The following is a 21,785-nucleotide window of genomic DNA, read 5'->3' as shown; positions in this document are numbered from 1 at the left end:
TAGAGCAGGCATTATTTTGGATCGTAACTATTTAATGAAAAAGCAGTAAAAGTAGAGGGGAAGAGGAAGATAAAAAGCTCCAAAGTCAATGACTGCAGCAGACACTCACTCATCTGACCATTTGACTTTTTACTTTCATAAGCATTTTCACTTTTAGTGAGGACAGAACATGTACGCTGGAAACTTGTTGTGTCACATACAGTGTTGTATATCTCTAACCTCCACAAAACCACAGAAAGGCCCTCAGTGCAATGATTTGCTGAGTGCAAGGTCAGCTGGTATCCAGCTACCCTGCTGTAAGAAGCTTTAGAAGTCTTTCCTCAGGCACAACAGTAGTGCTGACTAAGAACACTTGCTGAAACAGATCAACTTGTCATTCGCTACTTTGAGGTACTTGGGCTTTCCCATGGGACATCTCACAACGCCTCTGAATGCTGCTGGGTTTGAGACATTTCTAAAGAAGTTTTAGTGAAACAATAGCACTTTTTGTGTGCCTGTTTTTTTGCTTAAGCTTTGTGATTTTCCCTTTAAATGTATTTATTCACTTTGCAAAAAGGCATTTACTGTTGCAGGTGTGTAATACAAATTCAAACATTAGGAGCCCTATTATACAAGTGTTTTTAGCCCGACACAGTTGTCATTTTCACATCCTGTGCCGCGCTGTTTAAATAGCATATGCACTGCTGTCCATCTGTTCACCCATGGGCGTTCTGGGCTAAAAACAAGGTGCATTGTTTGCATGTTGCTATTTTGAGAAACTTAAACCGACCAACAAAAACCTTTGCGCTATTGACTAGCAAAGTCAATAGCGCAGTATTGTTTGTATTATTTGAAAGGCGCGCTAGTAATACGCACCTATAAGCGGGAGCACAACACACGCACACTTTGCTTATTACACACACAGGGGCCCACAGTAGCACACAAACATGCCAAATATTAAAAATAAAATGGTTTCTCTCTGGAGCAGTGTTCTGTCTTTCCACTCGCAAATTCCGCCATGTAAATAGCGAATCCGCTATGGTGCAAGCGCAACTGGCTTTTAAAGGGAATGGGAGATGAGACTGGTTTATTGCCAATACACCCAAAACACACCCATGATGAGTCAGGGTGTAAGAGACTAGGGACAACCCTTTTAGACCATGCGTCAGGCATGCTAACCGTTTTTTCCCGTCATTAAACTAGCAAAAGTGGATTCAGACTTGTGGCATGTGCTTAGATTGTTAAAATAGGGACCTATCAGTTAATGCAATGCAAACTCTTGAACCAAAAATATATTGGAAAAATTTAAATATTTTATGTAGATTCTGAAGGACAGTATTTAATGAAAAAATATGATATTTAAACAAAATATCCTTCCTGTTCAAAAGTTAACCCCCCAACTCCCAATGCATCACGTTTATTTCTGGAGCATCCGTGAATGTTTGCAGATTTTGTAACAGTTGTGTATGCATCCCTCAGTTCTCCTCGGTGTGAAAAGATGGATGGTACTAAATAAATAATAAAATACATTTTGTATGATCCCATCATTTTGTATGATACATTTTGTTTTGATTTAGTTAATAATAAACTAATTGCTGATTTTGGAAGGTGTATGTAAACTTTTGACCACGACTGCTTGGTCAAAAATATGAGGACATAAGTAAGGAAAATGTACCTAATATAAAAGTGAATCCATTTCAAAACCTAAAAATTTAGCAATATATTTTGGTCATTTTTGTATATTATAAAATAGATTTAAAAACATATCTGAAAATATAATTTTTAAACATAAGGCAGGACTTGGCATATTGAGTTATGATTTCTTCAATCAAACAGTCTGCAGTTCCATTTCGTGCCACAAAAACTATTAGCTGTATCTTATTAGATGAAATAAATGAGCACTGAGCTGTTCCAGGTCAGCTCTCTCTCCCAGAGGATGAGTGGTAATCACAGGGCCGACGGCACTGCACCAGCCAAGGCTTTTTTCCATGTGGAATTATGGGAAACATGGCAGCAGTCCCATGGAGTCCCAGCAGTCCCATGGAAACAGTGCACAATGGAATGAGAAATTATCTTCAGCTCCGCATGGAGACCCAGGCAGAAGGTAAACCCGCCGGCATTCCCTCCAAACGCGACACACATAAATAAGTGTGTGAGAAGCTTCTTATTCATCCTTTGTTCCCCCTTTTCCAGGTAGGAAGTAGAAGCATAGCTGTGATGTTAACCTGGCGAGTGAGGTCAAACACATTTGTTATCTGTCTAATTAAGTGCCACCGTAAACCTGTTACTGGGCCATTCACCACGGCAACATGGAGTGGTGTGCTGCCACGTCGAACACTAAACCCACTTGAGCCTACACAATGCATGCCAAGACTTAACAGCCGTATCTAACACACGTTCACACACACAAACGTGTGCCTTGTAAAAGTCACAGATAAATTGTCTCTGCTTGGCTGCTCTTCTCTGTTAACAGGAATTTTCTGTGTATCTCCCTTCATCTAAATTACCACACACATAAACACACACACACACACACACACACACGCACGCACGCACGCACGCACGCACGCACGCACGCACGCACGCACGCACGCACGCACGCACGCACGCACGCACGCACAGGGAAGTCGTTTTCTCCAAGGAAGGAAGTAAGGGTGGCAGTGCTTAACACAAGATGAGAGAATAACTGATATTAAATCATATTTGATGCAAAAATACAGGTAAAAAGTCATATGACGGGGACTGATTATCCTGTTGATTAAACATCCTCCAATCATGTTCGCATCAATCCACAAAATTACTAACTTTACAATGACTATATTTACTAACTTACAGTAACACTCAGTGAGCATTTATTCTAATTAAGTTCGAATCAAAAGGACTGAAACATTATTTACATTTTTTTATCTCAGCTAATTAAATGAAATGCCTACCATAATTACCATAATGGAGATTTAGGATGTGTTCACACTTGCAGTTCGCTTGGTTCATTTGGTCTAGATCCAAAAAACAAAACAAAACAAAAACCTTTAGTCTTGGTCCGCTTGGCATTCACATTGGCATTTTAACACTGAACCCAAAGCCATAGAGATATGTTTGCAACCTGATTTTGTGACAGAACTTACCGGACATCCAAAACTATGCTGTGTGCTGGGTTAACTGCAAATGATGGTATTCTGACCAGCTGAGAACTCGTGAAGAGCTTATAAAATGTGTAAAGGAGTCAAAAGAAATCCCTCCGTCACACACACAAACCCAGATCTGCTGTGAGGAGACGTGTTGGGCAACGTCACGACTATGAAGAGAAAAAACAGGCATGCTGGAGCATTCAGTCCTTTTTAGGCCTTCCTGTTTTGGATCATTTACATGTCTTTGGACAGTGTTGTGTTCATATTTAATTCGAAGACGCAATCGCACCAGGGTCTAATCGAATCAAACATGTTAAGTGTGAACACACCCTTAGTCATAGGGCCCTATCTTACACCCAGCAAAATATAACACCAGGTGTGACTTAAGTGTGTTTTTTACTAGTTTCAGCCCAACGCAGTTATCATTTTCATGTCCAGTGCCACAGTGTTTAAAGAAGCCCCCGAGACCCGTATATTTTAAATGATCGGTCGGATTTGGTTTGGGTCCCAATCTATTACTTCGGGTCCCGGGTCTGATTAACATTAAAGATTAACATTAAAACAAGGTGTGTTCAGGCACATTTTTGGTGCATTGCTATTTTGAGTAACTGAAAACAACTGTGTCATTGACCAACAAAAACCTGGTCAAAAGTGTGTTTTGTGTCATGTAAAGGGCACGATAGTAATATGCACCTATAGGTGGGTCCACAACGCACATACACTCTGCTTATTACACACACAGGGACTCACAGCATCACACAAACATTTTAAAATATTAAAAATAAAAGGATTCCTCTTTGGAGAAGTGTTAAGTCATTCCGCTCGCAAATTCCGCCATGTAAACAGCGAATCCGCCATGGTGCAAGCGCAGCTGGCTTTTTTCATCTGGCACGCCGACCATATAACCCGTCATTAGCAAAAGTGGATTCGGACGTGCCCTAAGTGCAATTATTACATGGTGAAATACTTGATTCTGATTGGTAAAGCACACATTCCAGCTGTATGTTATTCCCAGATAACCACTGCCAAAACTGAATAACACACCGCTCATCCGGGTACTATGAGTTATCTTGACCGGTACTACTTCAATGCTTAACGTTTCACTCCGCTGTCGTCGACTGTCTGGTGCCATCGTGTGACTGAAACACTTAACCACCACAGGTTACAATGGAATAAGACTTCAAGGTGTTTAACTCATGATTTAATCACCCTCACCCACATTTTTCTTACATAAACACAGCGATTCGCTTCAGAAGCCTCCAGAGCCGTGTGGAGCATGTTATTTGACAGACAGATGCATTTTGATATGGATTTCAAAAGCAGAGCTACAACTAATGCCAAAGCTTGGATTAGCCAGGACTATTTAAATATGACTTTGATTTTATTCATCTGAAAGAAGAATACATACACCTAGATGACGTGAGGGTGAGTGAATCATGGGCTAATTTTAATTTATGCGTGAACTATGCCTTTTTAGCATTAATTAAAACATATATGGTAAAAACAAAACAAATATAAAGACTTAAAGAAGTTTGGAACTGTTTTTCTTCACGGAAGCTATGTGCAAGAGCTAATAAAATACATAAACTCAAGGCAATATTTTGTGTCTAATTTGCTTGAGACAAGTAAATGTTAGACATGTAATAAGCGGGTTAATGTACACCCAGCCGGTTGTCATCGCAGAATCAACTCTGACAGAGTGATGCAAGACACCTCTGCTTCACGTCGGGATCCTGATCACTCTGTCGGGGTTTATTCTGCGATAACAACCGGCTGGGTGTACATTAACCCTTACTTAATGATATATTTTTTCTTTATTACAACTTCATTCTTTCAAGCAAACGTATGTGTATAAACTAAATTGAGATTAATCCTTAAAGCTAATAAAGTTATTCAGCACAATTTAGCCACATTTTTTCACGGTTATATTTCACAATATTAGTGAGGACATTTAGCCCTTATATGAATAGCTAAACCTGCACACACACCCCTGTGTTTTCTACATCCCACAATCTTTCACCTCAGAATGTCTTTTTTCATTCAGTTATTTGTTCTTCTCTGTTTGTTCCCATAGACCAGGTAATGCATCAGTACTTCCTGTCATCGACATCAGTCACACATCTATTACAAGACACCAGGGGCTACTGCAACTTATTTTATATATATTTCCCCTCATAATTTACTACTACTACTACTACTATAAATAAGAAATGCGTGCCAACAACACCAGTATCATTACATTGAGAAAGACCTGGTCATAACAAACTATAGTGTCACTGCATGTCGTGGGGTGAAAGGTCAGACATAATTTGGTTTGTCACATTTTGACCTGCAGCAAGCCTGTGGTGGCATGTTGAGTAAATATAAACCTCACCCCGTCTCTCATTCTCTCCTATCAACTGTAATCTCCCTCTAAAGACGCCACGGGGGACAGATAAATCTGTCTGAAGAGCAAACATTTGATATCTGAAATGCATTTGAAAGATAAAGACAGATGTGTGTGTGCGTGCTTGTATTCGTATTATGTCAGAAGGGTGAATTTCAAAAAATGTAATTACTATATTAATTTAACTTCTTTTATAACATTTATGAAGGGAACTGTTTTTTTTTTTTTTCAAAACACAGTTGTTCAAACGTGTTTTTTGGTTTTGTTTTGTTTTTTAAAGAAAAAGTACATTCTTGACAGGAACTATTTACATGGCTATACACATATCATAAAAAATATGTTGTCTATATGTGTGAATTAACTGTGGACAGTGGAAAAATAATTAATCACACATTTTTCTGTAATTAATTGTGATTGATCACACCTAACATTAGTTTTATATATATATATATATATATATATATATATATATATATATATATATATATATATATATATATATATATATATATATATATATATATATATATATAAACAGGACTCAGGGTACTTCAGCGCTGGGAAGATGAATCTGTATTCAAACTGGGTCATCAATGTAGTAGAAATGTTAAATTATTTTTGAATTTGGTGATTTCTAGACTGAGAAAAGGCGGAAAATTTATTTTTGTCTCATGGGGATGAAAGACTTCAATTCCCAGAAAGCTTTGCTGCCCTGTGAGGCCATTCCCAAACCTACTGGATTACTGTGACTGAGTTGGAGAAGACACTACAATTAAAAACTGAACGTGTCTGTTTAATATAATGAGTGAGTCACCGCGCGAGTATCACAGCACTGAGCACTAACTGCAGGAGTGAGATAAATGAGCTGAATGAGCTCTCCTGATGAGAGCTGAGGTAATCGCGACTACATCGCGGCATACATTCACAACGCGAGTTCAGTCTGGCGCGTTTCAGTTCATGCCTTTGCAAGCTTAACTTTCATAGAAATTAATTTGAGAAGTTAAAAGACTTACCATTGCTCACCATAGCTCCGTTTAAATGAGTGCCTGTAGCTGCGAGCTGAGCTCTGAGTGTGATCTCCATCCCCCATGTGCGAGTTCAAAACATGCGGAAATGGCTCCCTCTGCTGGCTGTAGTCTTTAGCCTTTGCCCAAACATTCCTGCTAGGATGCAAATATCGTCAATTTGCGTCATAGGAGGAATTTTTCCAGAAATAAAATGCATAAATCTCTTGTCTCAGGGGGATATGAGGGGGGAAAGCACAATCATTTGATTATACTCCAGGGTTTCTACTGATACAAAGCCATATGCTAATCGCTGAAGTAACCCTTTAACTTAATGTTTGAAACATCTGGTTATCAACTAAATCGATATAAAGTGCCACTATGCAATCATCACAGCTTTCAGTTTGTCTACCGCATCAGATGTTGAGGCCGTCCTCTCCAGCAGCTGGAATTTGTTTACTGATGCCATAGCAACTCTCAACGGCCACCAGGACTAATACAGTTTTTTTAAAAGCTATTTATTTGTTGTAAAGTGTAATAATCATCTCAGAAAAAATTTATTCTAATGTCAGGCGCAGTGGAAGTAGTTGATTGTTTGCTTACATGGGTTTAGGGACAGTGTCATTATGCCAACATTATCTTCATAACCTCTTACGAAATAAAACGTTTATCTCTCAGAAAAATGTACTTTCCTCTCTTGTCAACATGTTCGGTGCATGTGATTGCGGCGCGCGCTCTTCAGTGGTGAAGGCGAGCTGTGTATGTCATATAAGGAAGCACACTCAAAAGTAATCCGCTAAAATGTTTCGTTTGATCAATTCATGAAAAGATTTATCCCACCCATCTAAAAAAAAATTACAATTTCATTCAGTTTGGGCATTTTGATTACGATTGAGGTGTTTATATGGAGCATCTTCATTCAGATTGGACTTTTAAACCAATTACAGTGCTCCATGTATACGCATCTGACTGTAACAAATTGCGCTACATGGCACTTTAAAAACTGGATAGTTTATTTATAGTTAGATTACGGATATTTCACGTCATGTTCGAATGCATATTCGAATATTAATATTTTAATATTCTAATAAAAAGTGACAGCCCTGATAAGAGTGTGATCATATAATGTCACTCTAGCCAAAAGATGACAGAAAAAAAAACGGATGCTGCGTTAAATAGCCTATTTTAAATGCATTTAACTGGAAAAATGTATGACATGCATTAACGTGTTAATTTTGACAGCACTAATTTTTACACCATTTTTATAGAAATAGTACAAATGTATTAGTTCACATAGTTAAGTTAAAATCACATGCTGTACACTACATTTCTAATATGGAACAAAAACTGTTAAACCAAAACAATTAAACATTAAAGCTGCAAGCAGTGATGAAAGAGCCCTTGCACCGCCACCTGGTGGTCAAATATAGGAGAAATATGGCAGTCACTTCACCGTGCCACACTTCCTGCTGCCAGAAGGTGGCGCTTAAAACATAAACAAATATTGCCATGTAAATGTCTTAAGGTCAGGACTCTTATCAAAAGTCAAGTTTAGGGCAGATTGGACTTTGTATGTCTGAGTTACAACTTCCTGTTTCATGGCATTCATCGCATAATATAGCACTTAGCCGGGTGTTGCATGATTTCTAGCATGTTTGGGACTTGTTTAAGTACGACGCCTGGAAATGACAAAAAATTGGCAGAGAAAATTCTAAATATCTCATTTCCTGTTGGGGTTTCAGAGTTTGCTCCCAGTGACTTTTTTGTAGGTCTTGGGCTGTTGGACATGTGTCTACCGAATTTCCTACTCATATGTTACATTTTGTAGGTGGCGCTATCGAGCCATTTTGCCACGCCTAATTCTGAAACCTATATATTCAGTTTTCGAAAATGTTTAGCCCCTCAGAAATGTGATTCATTTCTGAGAAGAATAATAGGCCGAGCAATTCCAATAGGATCCTCACACCATCGGCGCTGGGGCCTTATTAGTATTACAATGTACTGTGCACCTGCTTCCTGCAAATTTGCTATAAACTTTTTGCCATGAATGTGTGAAAATAAGAACACGTCGAACTATGTGTCCCTGTCAGAACACTATAATTGTAAGGGCACCTCAATAAGTCTGCAAAGTATCTTCACCATTATGGAGAATTCACAATAAATCCATGACTCTGACCAGCTATTTCGCCTGAATGTTGCAAAAAATCAGTTCTCAGTTCATTAAAATGGTTGTGGGCCTAAACGCTTCTAGGTCTGGGTCTTGATCGCTTTTCTTCAGGAATATGGTACATACTGAATCATTAAAGGATGAAGAACTAGCAAAATCGAGCAGCTTTAAGTCGCATCGCATAGGGCTTCATGCACTAAACACACACACACACGCACACAGCTGTAAGATCTCACCCTCTTGTAATATCACAAGTGTGCGAGGTGTGAGCAGAGGCCTGTGAACCACACTTCTCTGGCCGCAGGATTCCCCCTGCAGGTACGACCCAATAAAGATGTGTAAATGCATTCAAGCTCTCTCTCGCTCTCTCGCTCTCTCTCTCTCTCTCTCTCTCTCTCTCTCTCTCTCTCTCTCGCTCTCTCGCTCTCTCGCTCTCTCGCTCTCTCGCTCTCTCGCTCTCTCGCTCTCTCGCTCTCTCGCTCTCTCTCTCTCTCTCCTGAGGTGGTTCACCACACTGATCTGAGGTCTGTCACTGGTGCACGGGTTCGGATGCAGACAGCTGTTTGAGTCTCTGGTGGCTGTGTAACATATGGCACAGAGTTTGCTTAAAGGATGAAACTAGCTTTGTCATTTGTCAGCAAATTTAGAACAATGTCTAAATACGGAGTTTAGCTTTTTAACATCAGTTTGATGGTTAAAAAAAAGAACTGCGAAAAATTCGCTCAAAATAATAATCTGTAATGAATGTTCCTCATTTACTCTGTCAGCGCAAGTTTATTCTAGAGGGATTCTGTTTCCACACTGGTAAACAAGCGGCGCGGCTTTAGAAATTAGGCTTGGCGTTTCCTCTGGTCTCTGAAAACACAGCACTCATTTCAGAAACGAGTGAACGTTCTTCTTTTGGAAAGTTCAGAGGAAATGAAAGCGCTCTGTGCACCTGTTATATGAAAGCGCTAAAGAAAAACGCTTAAAGAAAGGAAGAGAGAGATTGTACAATGTACATTTAGCAAAGCGTTTTCTCAGAGGAAGCAAGAAGCAAAAAGGAAATAAAAATCTGACAAATACACAAAAACTCATTGTTTTCTTGAAGAAAAAAACTTTTTTTTCTTCTTTTTTTTTTACAAATAATAGAAAAATATGATCTAAGTTAACTAAAATAAGTTCTAAGTTAACTAAAATGTATATCGTTTTATTTTTAAATAATTACTAACTATTTAGAGTTATTAAATTTAAGACAAAATATTTAAATACTCTAACTGTATTCTTTTGTTATTATTGTTATCAATATAATAATAATAATTTTAAATAATTATTTATATACATTTTGGGCATTTTTGAGGAAATGCTGCATTGCTTTTGTAACAAAATAAATCACATTACAAATAAGTTATTGATTGCATTTTAAGCAGTAAGTTTTACATCAAATCACATTAAAGGACAACTCCGGTGAGAAATGAACCTAGGTGTAATTAACAGATGGTTACAGACTAGATCGTTCTCTGGGATGCATTTTCATGAAAATCAAATGTACAGAGTTTTATCTCTAAAAACAGATTAGCTTATAATGCTAGTCTATGGGGCACAGGGTAGTGAAATTAAATCGCTAGTTAATACCACTAACAAGGCTCAAAATAGCCTCACACTAACACGGTAGCATAATGAGGGTCCCTACATGCAAACCGAAGCATTGAGAACTTTGTAAGTGTACAAACAGTTTAATAAGAAGATACTTTATAAAGACAGTGGATTACGCGGTTACGGTCAGACGCCATCTTGGAAAACAGTCTCGACGAGTCGAGCGACGAGAGCTCTGCTAAGTGATGAACTTTGACTTGGAATCTCATATGGTCAGTTGTTTCCGGAAGAAAGCACTGAACGCAACAGAGAAAATAAATAAATAAAAATAAAAATGTCCATGTTATTACATTTCACAAACTTAATTCCTATCGACCAGCTCACTTAGCACAGCGTTCGTCGCTCGACTAATCGAGACTGTTTTCCAAGATGGCACCTGACCATAAACGCGTAATCCACTGTCTTTATAAAGTATCTTCTTATTAAACTGTTTGTACACTTACTAAGTTCTCAATGCTTTGGTTTGCATGTAGGGACCCTCATTATGCTACCGTGTTAGTGTGAGGCTATTTTGAGCCTTGTTAGTGGTATTAACTAGCGATTTAATTTGACTTATTCTGTGCCCCATAGACTAGTGTTATAAGCTAATCTGTTTTTAGAGATAAAACTCTTTACATTCGATTTTCATGAAAACGCATCTCAGAGAACGATCTACTCGGTAACTGTAACGAAGTTCATAGATGGGAAGGAAGGAGGCGGAAACCGGCGAACGTTCAACAAACTTTAATATACAAAGAAATACACAAAACGAAAGTAAAACCTCAGGCAGCCCCTCGTGGACGACTGCCCACAAACACACAAAATAAAACGTGGGCAGCCCCTCGCGGACGACTGCCCACAAACACATAAAAACACGTAAAACAAAACATAACATCAATCCAGGCCTGGTCCTCTCTCGTCTTCCGCAGCCCTTGCTCCTCCTTTTATGCTCCCGTCACATGGCCGTGAGACGAGACCGGTGTGTCATGCAGCTGGCACTCGTTAACACTCATCACCGGCCCGCTCTCGCGGTCCCTCGCCCCGCTGCTTGTCCCACCACAGCAACCATCTTTTAATTACACCTAGGTTCATTTCTCACCGGAGTTGTCCTTTAATGATGTTACATCAGACAATATATCAGCAATTTAGTGATATTCTTGCAGTTGTGGTCTTGACTGGTCTTGAGATAAAATCCTGAGTCCTCTAAGATCGAGACCAAGAAAAGACCTTCAAAAACTGGCCTTAAGACCGGTCTCAAGCAGAGATCTCATCATATTTCCAATACTAGATGAGTACAGAGAAATGTTAATAGTTAGAGACTAAACACTCTAAATTGAATGCTCTTGTTCTCTGTGACAAACAATGGCACTGCTTTCTTAAGTTCATTACCCCCCACCCCACCACCTCCCCACCTCCCCCATCTCTCTTCCCTTTCTTGTCTACATTTCTCAGAGCAACACCTATAAAACATTTATGAACATTACCAAAGCAAAGCAGCATAGCGCATTCACACCTTGGACAAATTCATACACAGACAAACCTGCAAACGCACAATCTTGAATGTATAGACACACACACACGCAAAGAATGAACTATTTTATACTATTCACACACAGACATTCATTGTTATTCTACTATGATCAAATATGCACATATACTCAACTGAGTCTACTGAGAAACTCATCTATAATCTGTCTCATGCTCCACCACCACCACACACACACACACAGTCATAAAAGTTAATGCATGCTTGCTGCAGTCAGGATGTTAATTCATTGGTCCCTGTAGACTCTTACTTAAGGTAAGGTTTTAAAGAGGGGAAGATTAGCTATTCATGCACACAAAGACAAGTGGCTAATCTCCCCCTCCCCGTTCGCTTTGATTCCTGCCTCCTTCCATAATTCATCGATGCTCTTCCGTTCCTGCCGCCCCCCTCTGGGCTAGGTTTCTATGAATAGATTATTAGGACGTCGGAATCCAAAAATCTGATGAAGCGGTTTCTGTAGTGAGGAAGCATCTATACGCTGACAGCACGCTCCCCGCCGGGGTCTGCCGCCGGGGTCATCCAGAGATGTTAAGGTGTTTGTTCGTTGCACAGAATGGACAGATTTAAACCGGAATGCAGGTAATCCTTGTGAATGCTTCAAAGATAAAGTTTATTTAATCAACATGAGAGAAGGTGGCAGTGTGAACGCTGCTGCGCACAAAACAAGTGGACCAAGACCCAGCCTTCACATCCAAACATATTTTGGTGAGGTTTGACTGAAATATGAATGGAACACGGACCTAAGACACCTAAATGAATACCTCTTTCTTCTCTTCAAATGAATTACTTTGCCCATCTCCAGTTCATTACAGAGGTCAGAAACATAGGGCCTTATTTTAACTCTAAGTGCATGGTCTTAAGCGCACAGTGCAAGTGCACTTAGGGTGTGTCCAAATCCAATTTTGCCCGGCTCATGGTCTAAAAGGGTTTGACCCTAGTCTCTTAATGAGTCATGGGTGTGTTACATGAGCATAACGTGCAATAAACCTAACAGAGTCTCATCTCCCATTCCCTTTATGATATAGGGTGTATGATATGAGATTTGTGTGTGTAATGGAGGATTTCTTGCCGCTGTTCTGACTCCTTCACAAATTTTATAAGCTCTTTGTGAGTTCTCAGCTCGTAGAAAGTACCAGGCGACGCAAACACAATTGAGCACATTTAGTCCAGCACACAGTATTGTTTGGATGTGAGGTAAGTCCCTTTACAAACTACATGTCATAAAAGCCTTTTTAGGTTTTGTGTTAAAAGTGACAGTGTGAAACAGGACTAAATGAATAATTTTCTTTTTCTTTTGGTCCGGACGTTATCAACTGTCTAAATGTGAACACTGTGAGTGAGCTGCAATAGGATGTGTGTAAGCATGTTTCAATAAGCATGAAAACAGAACACACACATTTGTATTGTATTTTTCCCCAATTAATTTCAGTTTCAAACGATAGATTTTTAACCTGGAAATCTAGACACACCCTAGCGGCAGCAAATCTAATCTGCCATGAGTGTCGTCTAGCATCTCTCAATAGATTTCTGAGCAGTAAACGCCAAACTCTGGTCAGGCCAATCACATCGTGTATTGAGTTGGTGGGTGGGATTAACACAACAGAGTTGCATGCTTCTGTAACGGAGGCCAGCTAGTAGAAGTTGCTGTGCGAGTAAACCTCACTCCTCTGACCTCAAGAGACGCTCTAGCGACTGACGTTAGAGGTTGCAGCCTTTAGCCTCCTTGTTAGAGCGTCCGACTCTCATGCCGGCGGACCCGGGTTCGAGTCCCGGTCCGTGCAGTAGGGGTTACATTGGTGCCGTGACCCGGGTGGGAGTGAGGTTTAGGGGGGTGAGTGTAACGGAGGCCAGCTAGTAGAAGTTGCTGTGCGAGTAAACCTCACTCCTCTGACCTCAAGAGACGCTCTAGCGACTGACGCTAGAGGTTGCAGCCTTTAGCCTCCTTGTTAGAGCGTCCGACTCCCATGCCGGCAGACCTGGGTTTGAGTCCCGGTCCGAACAGTAGGGGTTACATTGGTGCCGTGACCCGGGTGGGAGTGAGGTTTAGGGGGGTGAGTGTAACGGAGGCCAGCTAGTAGAAGTTGCTGTGCGAGTAAACCTCACTCCTCTGACCTCAAGAGACGCTCTAGCGACTGACGTTAGAGGTTGCCTCCTTGTTAGAGCGTCCGACTCTCATGCCGGCGGACCCGGGTTCGAGTCCCGGTCCGAGCAGTAGGGGTTACACTTCTAGTAAACACAAAATCTGGCGAACGCCGGTCTTTCAAATCAGCTTTGGCCACGACTCTGGAAGACTTGGAGTTAAGCTTTTCTTTAAGAAAAGAACAGAACTACACTGAAGTCATTTGTAAGAAAGGAAGATGTGTTCAGAGTTTTGCCGACCGGATACAGCGAAAATTTAATCTATCAACTAGCTCCGCTCCACCTTTTTCATAGCCCTGGTTGGGTGTAGCGCTATCCAATTGCATGCAGAGGGAGTTTGAAAGACAACCGTTTATCCCGCCCCTCGGATTGAGCCCTGTCAATGGTGAGTTTCCAGACCAAACATCTTGATGTGGGTCTGGCTTGTCAGGCTTATACAAGATTTTATTAAGATTAAGATTAAGATTTTATCTTTCACTCAGCTTGTTGCAATGCATTATGGGAACATTTTCTTTATAAAGGATACCTGAGAGGCAACTTTTTGGCCAAAAGAAAGTATTATATCTTAAAGGGAACATAACTGCTTTGACCTGTTTTCCAATGAAAATATCCAAAAATGCTTATAACAAAATCAATTTACTTAAGAAGTAGCACAGCATAAGATACTATGGCTTGTTTTCAGATAATGCATCTGTATGTGTGTTGTGTTTTACACTGCACTCAGATATTTTCTTAGTTAAAGACAAGTTTGTTTTTTTACTTGCATTTGCTAATTTTTCCAGCTAAGCTTTTTCCTAACTAGCTACTAGCACTTAGATAAACAAAATCTAGAATAAAAGTATCTCTAAATGAGCAAGAAACAGCATTCCTTTTTCAGTATACTACCTTTTCACTCAGCGAGCCTCACAGCCGAAACTGGAACATATTTTCATTTTTTAGCAAATTATCGAGACTGTATTTGGACAATGCTCCACTAAACCATGTATATAATGAACAAAGCAGATATTCATGCCGACACACACTGCTGACTCAGGCATGAAGGTCAAAAGGCAAGAACCATGTGAATTATTGCTGCATGGGTGTGGAATAAAATTAGCTATAAGTGAGTATGCAATCCCATCTGGCAAAGTTGAGTTCGATGGACACAATGAGGACAGATTCAGCTCTGTTGAGGTGAACTCAAGCTACTAAACAATAGGTCCATGCATGCTATAAATATGCAACTTCAATTCACAATTTATTTGTGCTAACACCAATATTGTGTCCAAAGCAGCCTGCAAGGTCAACCCTAAAGGCCAATTTACTACATCAATGACACAGAGCAGAAACATAACCTCAGAATGGCGTCTAACAACTCTCTATTTGAATCCAAGCTGGCTGTTTATCAGATAGACTACAAGCTGGTGGGGACCTGTTTGACCACCATAGGGTGTATGACCTGTTATTTATTTTTTTAAATTCCCAGGAGGGATGAAATACAGACCCAATCAGGCTGCTTGTGTGTTCTTGTGTCGGGCCGATGGGGTTCTGAGAGTCTCTTTAATGCAGTACAAGCAGTGATCGATCCGCTGTCTGCTCCCTACATAGAGCACACTATTCCCCTGACTCCTATTACAAACACACTTATTCTACTCATCCACCTCCCGCCGAGTCAACACAGAGAAAGAAAGAAAGAAGAAGAAAGCAGCAGTAAATATTAAGCTTCCAGTGTTTGTGTGTTTGCTTTACCTGTTGGAGACTAATCCAGTAGCCAATGATTTTGTCCACAGCGCCGGGCTCTTTCTGTGTCCACTGTAAAATGTAGGAATAATTGTTCTTCAAGGTGCGAATGGGGTTTGGAGTGTCGTAGTAAAACTCTGCGTTATACGGCTGAGCTATAAAAAAAAGAATCAAACCAAAACAGAGCATGGTTAATTAATCAAATACTTTAAAAGGATAAATTATCTAATGTCTTATGAAACATGGTGGTTTTGCTTCATGACATTAAATATAACTGAATATAATTTGGTGATTTTGTTTGCCATTCAAAATACATATAATTTAAATTGCATGTATTTATTGCAGAAAAAAGCTGCAACACATGACCCACCGAGTGAGAACCATTGATCTAAAACAGAGCATAACTAAAGGACATGAATTTCAGAACTGTGTTATTAATGTGCATCTATGGTCATTACACGGAATTGCAATACTGGATATTTAAAATTTTTGCAGAAATGTCTTTCATAATAATCAGAATAAGAACACTTGCATGTGGTCAAACTTTAGTTTAGGGTCCAATCCTCACTATAAACTATGACTTTTTCCTCAGGAAACTCATAATTACTGTTTATTGATAGCTAGTAAGGTAGCTAAGTTTAGGTATTGGGTAGGAGTAAGGGATGTGGAATATAGTCGTGCAGAATAAGGCATTAATATGTGCTTTATAAGTACTAATAAACAGTCAACATCCTATTAATATGCATGCTAATAAGCAACTAGTGAGAACTGAACCCTAAACTAAATGGTGCAAAAATTCCTTCTACAATATTATCAAATCTGCATATTGCATAGAAGCTAGGCCTATAACAGCAGTCATATTAGAGTGTGAAGATAGAACAAGCTGATAGCGTTAGCACCACTCAACTGTCATGATGTGTTGGCGAGGCTAAAGATAAGGCCCTACGGAGCAGGAAAAACCTTACAGCAGCCAATTTTCTTTCCCCCACAGAGAGAACAGAAACACCTGGGCCTTTTGGAAGTGGACTGAATAGTGCAACATCACCGTCTGGGCTTTCTTGGCTGATTTCTACATCAGCTTGCATAGTAGCTGGCAAAGCTGGCAAATCAACTTAGAGAGTGAGTGACGGATGCTTGTTTTATTTTATTTTTTACATAAAATAGTCTAATTATTAATCATTTTAATTATATTCATTTCCCAAGAAAGCAAGTAGAAGCAATCAATTAATCCCAGATGAAAGATCCAGTTTAAACCAGCTTGATTTTATATGGTTTAGTTGGTCAAAGCTGGTCATTTATGGACTTGTTGTAGTGATGTGTGATTCAGAACAGAACTGTCAACAGACAGGAGCGTTCATGCTTGCGGATGCCAGATTTCAAATTATCTGAAAACATTTACTAAACCACTCAAATCATATAGATTAGTTTTATGATCTCGCTTTTTGGAGTGTCAAAATGGCCATTGCGTAGCTGTCTATAGAGGGACTGAAAGCTCTCAGTTTTCATCAAATAGATCTTAATTTGTGTTCCGAAGATAAACGAAAGTCTTACTAGTTGGAGCGACATGAGGGCCGTTAATTAATGACAGAATTTTAATGAACTATCTTTTAACTAAGTTAGAGTTAGTAGACCAACTTGGCCAAACAGCTTGAGCACACACACACACAAAATCTAACTTATGGTTCTTGACAAAATTTGATAACTCTCCTAAATCAAGACAAGTAGAACTTCTCATTTGAATGTTTTTCCTTAAACAGTCCTGAAACCCTCATAGAGAGACGTCCATACATGTTTCACAACTCACCAGACACATTGAAGGTGCAGGTTGAGGAACCGACTCCATTGCTCACTCTGCATTCGTAAGTGCCATTATTTGAGGTGTCTAGTTTGAACCGAAGCTGAGGGACGCTTTGAGGGTCCACCGGAGGGGTTCGGATAGGCATCCCATTGCGGTACCAGCGGGCGCTGGCTATTCGGTTTGGATTGGACTTGAGAACCACACAGCGGAGATTTACTGTAGCGGACGTTTGAGAACGGACATCCAAAAGGACTGGATCCACAACAGGAGGGTCTGGTGGAGAGAGAGAAAGAATATTATTCATCCGTTTCAGTGTTTCCCCATACCATTACCCCATTTACCACTGAAAGAATGACAAAATGTATTTATCATGGTCTACAATAAGTACTGCCCGAAGGTCTGGTGCCAGTGTCAAAGACACTCAGGCCAGTGCTGCGTCTTCACGGAAGCTGATCACTTGCACATTTAAGCCTTGCTAATTTAGACGAGAAAGTGTGTCTTTCAGTTTGCTACTCCTGAATCGCAGAAACACAAAAGCAGAGCCATGTGTCTCACAGCGCTGAATATTCACACAAAATTAGGTCAAAAATGCCTGCCTTGTTGCACGGTAAAAAAAAAAAAAAATCATGTCTCCAATTTTTTTTACATTTTCTAGAGACTGATAACATCTGATGTGATCATTCACTAGAAAATGTTCAATTGGAGACAATTTTTTTGTACAATGTGAGTATCATCATAAAAATAGCCGGTTATATTGTGAACGTAAATGTAAACACGAAATTTGCCATTTAGGTCAATGTTTTTGGTCATTTTCACAAGTTGCATGGCCCATAGAATATCTTGTATGCATAGCTGAACATTTAATATATCAAAATATAGAACAGATCCTCTGTTTTATTCTAGCTTCATGCATTTTTTTAATCAACACTTCAAATTACTTTAATCAGCAACACAAAGCAACATTTTGAGCATAAAGCTGAGAAAATCAACTTTACGTCCAAATGTGATTCAAATCAAAACACAGATGGATAGATCGAGTTAACACCCTCAAAGCTTCTCAGTCCTGTAGCTCGTCCTGGGTTTTGATTTATATGCTGCTTAAAGTTGATGATCGCATTATTTGACATATGCATCTGCTTACATATGAGATTGTTTGTTTCTGCGTCTTCTACACATATTTGATCAGGATATTCTGTACTAGTTCAGGAGATGTGTACTAGCTCCCATTACTGCATGACATTGAAAACATGGAAAGCGGAACATATTGTCACTGGATATAAATAGAGATAACAAAAGAGAAAATACATAAATAAATAAATAAATAAATAAATAAATAAATAAAATCACTTACTGCGTTTGACTGAATAACGTAATAACACCTATATTTATGCAGTGACATATCATTTGGAGCATACTATGCAGTGATATTTTATATTTGATTAATATTTTTGTATTTGACAATCTAATCTTAACTAACTATTAAAAAAATAGAAAATAACTATTTTATTTGTATATGCTTGATCGGCTGTATTAATTTGTGCTGTTGCTCACACGTTGATTATTTGTTCTTATTTTATTACTGAATGACTTTAACAATATATATATATATTTAAATGAGTTAGGATAATGTTTTTTTATAACCTTATTTATTATGGTTACATGGCTCAAAAACAACAAAAACTATACTAGGTCTCTTTTTTTTGTGGTGGGGCAAGTGAAAATTTTGTCAGTGCAAATAAAAATATTAACCCCTTGAAAAAATCATTAGCATTGAGCACTGAAATATATTAATAAAACTAAATGGATTTGCGAGTTTAACTTTAGCTGTGAAAATGTCGAAGAGGAACAGAGAAGTTGATAAACCTATATAGGCAAAAAATATATATGTAATTAATAAAAGCAACAAAATCCTCTTTTGTGTTATAATAGGTGATGTGTAAATAAATGCTGTTTATATTTATTCACCAAATTTATGTGCACTTGTCATTTCAGCTCAGTCTAGAAATGCACCGATACCGCGCCAATGACAACACCATAAATCCGTAACGCCCACTCCACAACACTAGTATTTCTGGAGGTCTACCAGCCCCCTGAAAAAAATCCTAGGGGAAACACTGTTTGTTTTTTCTTTGTTTTTTCATTTTATACATTTTCTGCATACTTTGTGCACAAGTATAGTTCTGCAATCATTTCAATTGCACCTGTTCTGGTCTTCAAAAGAAGAAAGACTTCCATTACAATTTTAAAGATGTTCACTTTGGTAAAACGACCTTTATTTCTTCAAAGCAAGGTTCTCAAATAGCATTCTTTTTTTTTTCACTAGCAGGATGAAAATCAATTTAAGGAAAAGAACAGTAATTGAACTGACCACTCCTGAGATTTTTACTGGAAACGAAGCCCCAGATAAACGGCACCCAAGCACTTAGGACACGTCGCATGAATCCATCGCACATGCCGCCGACGTTCAGATGACAGATTGCAAGCTACTACCCAAATCAATAAGAAGGGGTCCACATTGTCTCAGCTAATTGCACGGAATCAATCTATATAGTGTGCTAGTGCTGGTGACTAATTAAAGTCTACCAGGGTCTGGTTAGACACTGCGTGAATGGAGTGAAGTGACTGCAAATTAGAATCACAGCACCTGAGGCATACATCAACAGTGCATTATTGTAACTAATAATGTGTGGAGACTGGGACAAAGCACCAGGGTGTAATTAACTCCATGAACTTCAATTCAATGATTTCAATGACAAAATAATTAGAAAAAAACATATTAGCTTCAGACTGATTTACAAAGTCTTTGGTTGTACAGAAGGTTATCTCCAATAGAGAACCCTGAGATCAAACCTTTCCCAAAATGATAATCTAAAAATGATGATAATTTCCCAAGATCCAACCACTTCATTATTGATAAAATATATTTCCTGTTTCACACACAGTATGTATGATTACAGAAGTGAAGTGGGTTGTGAATGGCATCTGATATTGACTAGGTGACGGCAGTCGAAAAAGGAAAGTTGTGTCGGAGGCAGAGCAAGTTATCACATGCTGATTAAAAATTAAAAACAAGATTAAACAAAGACAAACATTTTGCATTGTTTGTCTCCTGACAAAAGGCCACAGTAAGAACAGGTTTGTGGATTAAGGAAGCAGACAGGGTCAAATCTGAGTTCACTGACTCGTGTTCACACCGATTCAACACTGCCAAAATGATCACAATACAACCCATTTAAAATTCCCTCAAGGTTCTGTGGTTTGAGCTTTGGATTTGAGACAAGGAAAACAAACAGCATGGGAGAGAACTGGTATGCCAGCAAAAGCACTCCATAAGTGGCACAATTCTTTGTAGTTTAAAAAAACAACTATGTTTAATTATTAAATAATTTTTTATTGTCAACAAAAACAGCAAAGCATTTGGCTACACCCCACATTATTGCACAATATGCATATATTATAATTCTGATTTTGTACATTTTTGATGTTCATTTTACATTGAATTTTAGAAATGTTTTAAGCATGCACCAAATTTGCTAAGAAGTTATGCAAACTTTATTGAAAATTAATAGAAAATACAGTACAGCAGTGGTGAAGGCAACTCCAGCGCAGTGGGTTCGATTCTCATGGAATGCATGAACTTACACAATATGCATAAGGGGTTGAACGACTTCCGATTTTTTAAGGTCGGCATGTATGTGATGAAAGTCGAGTCGACATCGACTAGTCGCTGATGACATCATTAATGAACAAATAAGCCTGAACCTTTAGCTGAGACGTGAACAGGGGTCTTCTTGAGCTCAGCTGATAGCTATGGTATATGACACAGCGCTGCCCATAAGGTTATTTGTCCTACATAACATTTGTATCAGTTCTTTTTGTCTTATGGTCATTATATTTCTCACAGATTTCTGCTCGTTCTGAATAAGATACAGATTTAGTAGTACAATAAAGATTACATATGAATGCATTAGTGAGTGATTTTGTGAGAATTAATTCTACCCAGCGGCTCTCTACTAATAGTGAAGCTGTGAGTTTGTTATCAAGAAATATATGCTAGAACGTTTCAGTTTCTAAGCTTTTTTATTGATAAATCACAGAACAGTGTTGACAATACATTTCTGCGCTACTGAATGGTTTTGTGTGAGGCGCGTGCAATCTCCGCGTTAATTTGCGATCGGCTATGTGTGCGCGTTGCAATGCAGCACGAATAGCTTAGCGCAATGATTAACTTACGTGTACAATAAGCGTGCATTCTCCCGATCAATTTTGAGCATCCAGATGGTAATCAAACATGTCTTGTGGAGA

The 21,785-nt window shown here is 39.0% G+C and overlaps 1 protein-coding gene across 5 annotated transcripts in view; it reads right to left on the bottom strand.

Moving 5' to 3' along the window:
* The window catches only part of LOC137044850 (MAM domain-containing glycosylphosphatidylinositol anchor protein 1), a 332,623-nt gene that overhangs the window by 65,695 nt on the left and 245,143 nt on the right, over window positions 1-21,785 (bottom strand). For all 5 annotated transcript variants that reach the window (XM_067421199.1, XM_067421200.1, XM_067421203.1 and 2 more), the window contains 2 exons: window positions 17,487-17,753; window positions 15,692-15,837 (listed from right to left, as the gene is read on the bottom strand). In XM_067421199.1, coding sequence (XP_067277300.1) covers window positions 15,692-15,837; window positions 17,487-17,753 — 413 coding nt within the window. The remainder of the gene's footprint in view (window positions 1-15,691; window positions 15,838-17,486; window positions 17,754-21,785) is intronic.

Source organism: Pseudorasbora parva, chromosome 17, assembly GCF_024679245.1.
Source record: "Pseudorasbora parva isolate DD20220531a chromosome 17, ASM2467924v1, whole genome shotgun sequence".
In the NCBI taxonomy this organism is placed as follows: domain Eukaryota; kingdom Metazoa; phylum Chordata; class Actinopteri; order Cypriniformes; family Gobionidae; genus Pseudorasbora; species Pseudorasbora parva.
This window is presented reverse-complemented; position numbering and strand designations above follow the sequence as displayed.